Below are 9,778 nucleotides of genomic sequence, written 5' to 3' on the forward strand. Positions count from 1 at the left end.
ACATACTTTCAACTAAAAAAATTGACATAATTAGTAACTAAACTTGAATAAAAACAAAGATGCAAATCTCAATTGCAACCGCGGTCTTCTTCCACTAATCTCCCTTCACAATTTTTGGTGCTCTCTCTCATCAGATTTTAAAGCCTCCGCCTGTAAGACTCTCAACGGATAGGACCAAAATTGAAGGAAATCCTCTTCTGCTGCCAATATAATTGAGTGAAGAAGATTCATGCAGCTCTTCCACAATGAAAGGATCATTTTCCTTCTCCTCAATCTTACAATGTCCGTAACATCTTTAGCATACAAGTAATATTTCTTCAAAACTTTTACCACTTTCCATCATCACTTAAAGAATTGCTAGAGACGAAAAAAATTAATTTCAAGGGTTTAATTGATTGTCAACTTCGATTAAGACTTGTAATTTTTTCTTAAGGATTTGAGAATTTTTTTAACATTTAAAGAATAAGAATATAAATAAATTTTATACTTAAATTAAAATAAAAATAGTTCAACAGGCTTCCCCTGTAAAATCTAGACCATAGGGTTGAACAAAAATTTCAGTTTATCAAATACTTCGACCAAAACTGTTTAAATTGAATTCACTTTATTCCATTTGTTCTACCATTTTTATTTGAAAAAAAAAGGATATTTAATTGAAAATAAAGTTATAGTGGTTATTTTATTCGATTAATTCGACTAAAGAATTTTAACATAATCCAGTGAAGTTGATTCAAATTTTCAATTGTTCTCATCCGTTTGGTTAATTCTCCAAGTTCATTCAGCCGCCAATTGCTCAATGAATCAAAATATAGCTAAGCTGAAAAATGAAGATCAGGCTACATATATTATTATATAGGGAGACTAGACCATATATTCAGATACAATAACATTGTCAATCTAATTGGTTCAAATAAACACAATCCAACACCAAAGAAAAAACCCCTGCCTACCTGCCCCGTAGTTTCCACCAATCTATATTTCAAACCAAAACACTGTTCTAAGTAAACAAGCAACGATCAGCTTCTGTTAGATCTACTTCTTTCCAGCGGCAAACGTGAATCTAGTGTTGACAGTATCTGAGGCATCGACATCCCCCCGGACACAACAATTTCTGCCATGGAACAATGTATGACTTATAATGAGCTTTTAGTTTGAAGCAGGAGATGTTAAAGTAATGCTTTCGCTCTATTTCAGTTTTATTCTTTTCTTCTTGCATATATAACCCTCAACGCTACACAATACAGAAATTATGACAACAAAAGAAGATGAATCCCTCACCGATTCCTTCACGGACTGATAGATTTGGTCTGATAACATCATTTGTATTGATGAGGAATATATCACCGATGTAAAGATGATTCGTGGGAACATAGACACAGCATAGCTCTTCTTCACCAGTGTAGCTCTACATTTTTAAAAAAAAATAATAATAAAAACAGCATTCTAGATATTGCAATTGCCTGATGAGTCTTATTATATCTTATTCTTCCACTGTGAAAGTTTTAAAATTGTAGTCAAGCAACCAACTATTTAACTGTTTCTAGGCCATAAAAGTAGATAAGGAGATTCACACACACGCCCAAGTAAAAAAGAGTACATAATGAGACAAAAAGAGAGGAGAATATCACTAGCTCCAGGCAAATGATTTTTGTATAGTGGAAAGTCTTTCCCAACAAGAATGCCATGGAAACAAGAACCAAACCACTCGGCAACAAGCAGTCCCAAGGGTTTGTTTGGAAAGACAAACAATTTAGACATGTCTGCCAATAACATTATATGATGCATGATGATCATGAAATCAAGAAAACAAGAAAAAAAAACAGGGGGAAGCCATGCAGAAATTATAATTTTGGAACAAAAACTTCATTTGCCTACCTGTAGAGAAACAGATGAAGTAATGAACCCAAATGCATATTCACCAATTCGAGGATGCCTTATGATGGCTACTTCCTTGAATGCCTGTGTGTTCTGATCTGAAATAAAATAGAGATATAAAACGTAAAGAGATGTAGAGTAGAGATTGTTGCTAACTGAATCAATTTTAATAATATCACCTACTAAACTAATTTATTTTATGGAAGAAAGACGGAAGAATGCACACCTGGTGATATAGCGGAACTGATCTGCTTGGAGGCATTGTAGATATGACGAACAAATGGCATCCGCTTGATAAACCACTCACCAAGGCCTAGGACAGATGCTCCCAACCATGATGACATGAATACCCCAACCAAGAAGATGAATGTTATAGAAGTTACAAATCCAAGACCTATTAAAGAAGCAAAGGAGAAAACATCCAAGAGGCCTGTTAAGTTAACCAGAATCTTCATACCCTTGAAAGAGACATTCCTAATAAAAAATGACAACTACCAATATTATCAAATGCAGTAAGTGTATTTGCAAAATGCCACTGTTTGAAAACCAATTTAGTAATGTAGTATATAGATATTTAATAAGATATCATGTTAAAGATATATACAACTACATTTCAATAAACTTTGTCCAAGGTTAAAATGTCCTGTGTATACATATAATGGGTGTGGGCGTGTAAGTTTGTCCATTTCACTTCCACACTATCAATGTCTCATTCTTGGAAGTTTTATATGAAGAAAGCCAATAGGCATGTAGGCTGTGGGCATAAAGGAAATTTATGAAAAGATCCCTCCAGTCTAAAAGAATATCATCCAAGCTCTCACAATTATCACAGATACTGTCCACAGTCTCTCAAAAAATGGCAGGACAGAGCAATCCTCGTCATTCAGAAGCCTTGAAGAAAGATAACACAAATTTACAAACTCCAAGATCCCATTAAAGGAGGAAAAGAGTAAAAGATTTAATGAACTATGAAACAAGTTCAAAGGTCTAGATAAGAAAGGAAAAGAAAAGGTTTTAAACAGCTACATGAGATGCTCACCAAATATTTCAATGCCAAGTTGAGCATAAATTGGAGAGAAAAAGCCATCCACAAAGTGAATGAACCACCACGTTATGTAGAAAGTGATTGCTATAGGAAACAAAATGACACTGCAAAACAACTATGAATCAGCTACTGCTATAACAGCATGGTGAATGACAACTAAAATTCTATAAGATAAATTCCATTAACATATATTCACCATTAGAAACCAAACCTACAAAGTTTCTGAGTCTATCAAATACAAGTTTAGCAGAAATTCATGATGGTAAGAGCTACAATTTTGGTAAGATGACACTTAAGTAGCAGAGGAAATCCAAGACAACCAACCAATTCTGGAGAATCTTATTAAGATGAAAGGTGGAAACAAAGAAAGGCTAAATGAAGGTGTCAATCTACACAGATTTCATGTAAAAAATATGACAGACGTATAAAAAAATTATTTATTAAACTTCAGAATTAAAGGCTGGTCAAAAGATTAAACATGCCACCCCCAGTTCACTTCTCAAATGAAGATTTCAGCATATCCCATGAAAGCATTATGAACAAGAAAATTACTATATTGAATAATGGCTAAATAATGCCAAGAAAAAGAGAGTTCAATGCATCCCAACCATTCCACTGGCACTTACTTCTCCAGGCACGTTGTATATGAATTAGCTGAATAATTAGGGAAATCCTTTAAGGGATTTAAATTTATCTCTTATTCCAAGAACAGCTCCAAAATTCAAAAAGTTACTATAACCATAATTCAAAGAAAAACAAAGATATTTGGGTTCAATAAGTTGGTGAAAGCATTTTCACTCAAGATCAAGGATGTAAGACAAGAAGGTGAACTAGAGGTATGTGTGGATTATTTCTTTGGTAAGGAGATAATAAAGCACAATGCAAATCATTATGCAGATAACAACTGTACAAATATCCATCATGTCCATAAAGGAGATAAAAAGAATGCTGCTTACCATCCCGTCATGAACTTCTTTGAAGCCCAGCTCCGGAAAACTTTGTAAAAGGTCTGCATAAGACAAAGCTTTTCAGACAATTTTAAAAGATAATATACATGTGTCATTACATGAGTACATAGGTATATTTCCTGTACAGGCAAGCGGCTGAAAACATGTTTTTTTACAAGATTTCAGTAGGAACCATAAAAATTTTTCTTAACCTACTCCATCAACCAAAGGAAATAATATTAACAAGTCCCATAAGCGGAAGAGTGACCTCAAAATCAAGCCAAGAATTTAATATCCTAATCCTAAACTTATCTGAGAGCATTTACAAGAGAGATCGAATACAAAGATATCAGTAATCATATACTCTCCGGTATGGCCTTTAACATCCGTTATACAGCATCTTAAGCTAAAATATAAATCTCGTATACATAAAAACTTACAAAGCCTCTAAGAGAAAAGGCAACAATTGTCACAAATCTCGGAAAAATGGGGGAAAAAGGGAAAACAATTTCCAAGTTTTCAACAGCTCCAGTAAATTATGCGGGAATCCTACAACACAATAGAACAGTTCAATTTCATTGATATTCTAAAATCAATGAATTCTCAATGAAAATCAATACCCAAATTCCTCTCCATTAACGAGCAAACATTCAAACAAAATCGCATTAAGCTCCATAATATAAGCATTAATTTACAGAATGCATTACAACTTTTCCATCAGCAACAAAAACAGCTGCATACCAAGTCAAGTCGAATTCAATCACAAATGTAACGTCAATTAACAAAAAAAAAAGGACCTCGCGGCCGGCGTGACTGGAAGAAGAGGAAGGAGAAGGTTTGGAGGAATCATCGTGGACGGCGTCAGCGACCGGGATCAGAAGCTCCCGATCTCTACTCTCTCTATCCCTACTCGCCATCACGATCATCGATTTCTCATCGCCCATCACCTGGAAACCCCGCTGCTAATCTCCTTCTCAACAATCCCAAAAACCCTAACCTGCTTCCACCCTTTCTCCCAAGTCACCGTTTAAAATAAAAAAAACTATACATTTAAAAGAGAAGAAGCTAATTTCAATTTTTTGGCAATCGAAACGGGGGATAGGGAAAAGAGAGTCTGAAATCCGCTTCCTGTGACAGTATTTGTACTTGGTTTTTGTATTTAATTTAAGTATTTATATTTATTTAAGAAAATAATAATTAGTAAGGAGATGTTTGGTCACTAATTAAGGGTTTTAAGGAGATAAATAAAGTTTTGTGTTTTCTTTGGTTTGCTGATATTGTCATGTAAATGAGCTGTCGTTGATTATTATTGGGTGCCAGCATTTTGCCTCCATACCCTCCTCTGTAATCCTATTTTATTATTTATCCAAATGAATGATGATGGATTTGGTTGGAATTATTATTTGAGGAAAACAACTCTTGTTAAAATTTGATTCCAATTATCACTTCTTCTCTTTTTTTTAAGTTTACCAGTTGGCATGGGTTGTATGTGATTTCATGTATTTACTTTTTAAATATATTAATTAATATTTTTATTATTTAAAATATATATTTAAGATTTTTTTAATTTATAATAAAAATATATTCATTTTAAAAAATAATTGAGAAGATAAAATAAAATTTTAAAAATAATGAAAATAAATAACTGAAACAAATTGATAGTAAAATAATAAAATAATATACAATATTACTTTGCAAAAAATTATTATTTTAATAATTTATTGTTTTCTTACATGATATTTCACAATACAATTGTAAACAACATTTAAAGTTATATAAATATTATTTAAATTAAATAATAAAAATATATAATATAAAATAATAATAATAATAATAATTAAACATCTGATGAAAGTCATACTTTTTTTTTATATAATGGAAATAAAACCTATTAAATAATACTAAAATATGATTTTTCAAGTAGTTACTTAGAATTTATTCTAAAGGAAAATGCATTGTTAATGCATATATTTATAATGCTAAATATTAGTTTTAATTGATAATCAAGCTAAAATAATAAGTGTAGTTTTTATTGATAATTAAGCTAAAATAATAAATATAATTTAATATGTAAATCTAATTAAGTGGTAACAACTATTACATTGATAATGAAAATATTATTAGTAAAATAATTATAATTTTTAATTTATATTATGTTATTTTTTTAAGTAGAACTTTTAAAAGGTATGATTAAATTAATTAATTTTAGATTAATATACTATCATATTAATTAATATTTAAATAATTTTACTTTTACTATTATCACATTATAATACTAATAAATAAGTATTTTAGTGTAAATATAGTAATATAATTAACAATGGCCCTATTTGGCAATTGGTAGATAATTGATTGTATTGACTGGTTTAACCAACTGATTCTATTAATTGTTTATTTAAAAGTGTTTAGTAAAACTAAGCTGAAAGTTTATATGTGTAAAATGACAAATAATGGCATGGTATATTTTATTGTTAAGTATTTATTTGTTTATAATATTTTATTCTTTATTGGGTTAAATTATTTAAATAAAACTCTATTATCACGAAATTAAAACATTTATTATGGAAATTAATTAGTAATATTTTTGAAAATTTAAATAAACAAATTTCTTAAGTTCCTTATTTGCAAATATTAACCTGGTAGAAATTGATAAATATTAATAATGTATCAATATAATTGTAAACTATATTTTTAGTATAATTATGTCATGTTCTTAGTATGTAAATTAATGATAATTATGTCAAACTCTGAATAAATTTATCAAGTAACATATTTCAATCAATATAAAATTGCATAAGAAATCATTTTATACAAATAAATTAAAAATAAATTAACAGTACATAAATATTCAAGAATTAAATACATATCTCATTTCATATATCTTATTAAATTTGAGAGCATATGACAAATAAAGTAATTTGATTAAACTTTCTTTCTATTTATAAAATAAAAAAAATTCCAAACCCGTGTTTATATTTTTATAATAGATATTTATAAATGATACATGTATGAATCAACTACAATTAGAATCAAACATCATAGATAACACAAATTCATAATAAGCTTTTATGTCAGGGCACCGCAGAATAATTGGAATTTCTCAATATTATATTTTATAATATAAATTAATAATTTTAACTTTTAAAAAGATATTAATTTTTTTAAAAAATTATAAATAATACTTAAAGAAATTTCTCTAAACAAATAACTAAAGTTAAAATTAAACATTTTTATTTAATATACTATGGTCACATGTCTTATAAAATTATTATTTAAATAAGAATTAAAAGTATTTAGTAATAAAAATATTGTTTTAAACTAATGTAGTTTATTTAAAATTTTTATAAGATGTGTTTTTATTTAGTTGTTTAAAACTTTTTTATTAGAAAAAAATATAAATAATATTTTGAACTTTAAAATCTAGAAAATTTGTTTCAAAAATAGTATTTCAGATTTTAGAAACATTTAAAATGCATAAAACTTTTAATAAATTATTTTTTATATTGTGTTTAAAAATGTTTTTTAGTGCTAAATATAAAATTGTTTTAAATTTTAAAATCATTTTTAAAATTTTAAAATGTATGCAAAAAATTTATTTTAAAACAATTTAGTTTTAATATTGTTGATAAAGTAATATTTTAATTTTAATTTTAATTTTATATTTTTAAAAAAATATTTTTTCAACTTTAAAAAATAGGACAAACTACCTGTTTAATCACCCGAGTTTACCCGTGTTCCTATTTTGGTCACCTATTTCAAAAATTTATTATTTTAATCACTCTAGTTATATAAATTGTCAATTTTAGTCAATCTATTATTAAATGCATTTAGTCACCAGACAAAATGCTGACCTAGTCTTCTTTTGATTGGTATAATAATAAATCTAGCCCTTAACATTTTATCCATTCTATCAATTTGGTCATACTTCTAAAAAATTCAAAAAATTTAACCCCCAAATTTGCACAATCTCTCCATTTAGTCTAAATTCTAAAAATTCAAAAAAATTATAATTTTAAAAAAATTAAAGGGTATATTATTTAATATAAAAATACATAAAATAAAAAATATTAAAATTTATGATTATTATTATCTATTAAAATTTTTAGGGTTATTTTTTAAAAAATTTAAAGCTTTTTCAAACGTAAATTTTAAAATACAAAGGAATTGATGACAGCTTACTATAGCCTTTTAATTTATTTTAGAAATTAGATAAATATTTAATTAAATAAAATTAATTAGATAATCATAATTTGTAAATAATTAAAATATCATATTATATTATATTAATATTCATTCTTTTTTACTTTCAATAATCATAAATCAATTATAATTATGTTTTAAGTTGAGTGGGTCTTCAATAACTCTAGATTTTAACTTATAATTTTCATTTTGAGATGTGAATTTTTTATTACACCACACAAATAACATCATTATGAGAAGGCTTAGAAATTGCTTCTCAACTTGTATGCAAAGGAACACAAATTGTGTTATTAGGAACGTTTCCTTCGTTCTCATTGACATAGCACATGAATGAGAAGTTTAAAGCTATCACATTCCCTAGGCTAATATGGTTATCACCAAAAAGATGAAGAAAGGAAGTGGAGTATTAGGCAGGGAATCTCACTAAAATCAAGTGTTTTTGGTAATAAGAAAACAAACAAATCATAGGAAGATTGGCATTGTAGATGAACCAATTTAACATGCATGATGATTTTTGGATTAAGTTTTTCATATCATGCCATCTTCTTAGCTATCAATTAAATAAATAAAGGTTTGATTTCATTTCTTTTTAATATTTTACCTTTAAATGTTTAATATTTATATTTATCATCTTCTGCGCAGTTTATTAAACAAAACAGAAATTAAATCGTAAATATTAAATAATGGAAAAACAAATAAAATTTAAATTTTATAATAATGAATAAGGGACTTATTGGGCAAATAATCAAGCCATGATTTTAAAATTCTAAAACATTTAAAACCTTGGAGGACAAAAGTTATCAATTTAAAAACGGAAACCCTTGAAAATATTCTTCAAAAACACACAGGGTGAAATGCTACAATTAGTTGTGCTGAAATTTCAAATAAATATAAAATAAGAAGGACCTAGATTGTAATTAAAACAGGCAAAAGGCTAAAATTATAGGACAACATAGAGGGACTTTTCGTGGAATTTCTGCATTAACTCAAACTATAAAAGCCAAACTTTCACTCCTTTGTTCATTTTCACCGTTTATGTTATATATATATAATCAAACCAATAATACTTATTCAGTATATTTCAATTTTTATTTTAAATCGTTCGAAAAGTATGGGATTCAAATAAAATTTCTAAAATTGTCCATATATTTTGCTTTTTAAATTCATTTGAAAAATAATTTATTTTGATAACTTATCACATAAAAAATAAAAAATTAAAATAAATATGGAGTTTTCTATGTGCAATTAAAATAGTCTATTCACAATACGATTACTAATAAAATTAATAAGAAAAATAAACATTCTAAGCAACTTTATCTAATTACTTTAGCATTTCATATTTATTGAGTTATTATCTCTCTAAATTAAACATATACTCTTTATTATCATCGATTCATGCTTGACCGAGCATAAATATTTAATAATATATAACTTAGTTAAATTTTGTATAAATAATTTAAAATAAGTATTAGGTAATTAGTTAATTATTTAGTAGGTCAAAATGTATAAAAATTATCTTTTATCAAGAAATTTTCAAATTATTTGAAAGAGATTAGTGAAATAGCATATCATTATATTTAAAAAATTAAAATATATATATCTTAAAATTAAAATACTATTACTATTGTAGAAAAAAAAAACACTCTTTAAACTTAAATCATGCACAAAACATATTTGGAAAATCATAGAATAATTGTATTTGAGTATAATT

The 9,778-nt window shown here is 27.2% G+C and overlaps 1 protein-coding gene across 1 annotated transcript; it reads right to left on the reverse strand.

Moving 5' to 3' along the window:
- Positions 1-818: 818 nt before the first annotated feature.
- LOC107901242 (protein CONTINUOUS VASCULAR RING 1) lies at positions 819-5,080 on the reverse strand. The gene is made up of 7 exons (XM_016827168.2): positions 4,665-5,080; positions 3,877-3,929; positions 2,915-3,024; positions 2,102-2,269; positions 1,876-1,973; positions 1,279-1,405; positions 819-1,111 (listed from the first exon to the last, which is right to left on the reverse strand). The coding sequence occupies exons 1-7, from the start codon at positions 4,809-4,811 to the stop codon at positions 1,017-1,019; spliced, it is 798 nt and encodes a 265-aa protein (XP_016682657.2). The 5' UTR covers positions 4,812-5,080; the 3' UTR covers positions 819-1,016.
- Positions 5,081-9,778: the final 4,698 nt, after the last annotated feature.

This window comes from Gossypium hirsutum, chromosome A06 (assembly GCF_007990345.1).
Source record: "Gossypium hirsutum isolate 1008001.06 chromosome A06, Gossypium_hirsutum_v2.1, whole genome shotgun sequence".
NCBI classification, from domain to species: Eukaryota; Viridiplantae; Streptophyta; class Magnoliopsida; order Malvales; family Malvaceae; genus Gossypium; species Gossypium hirsutum.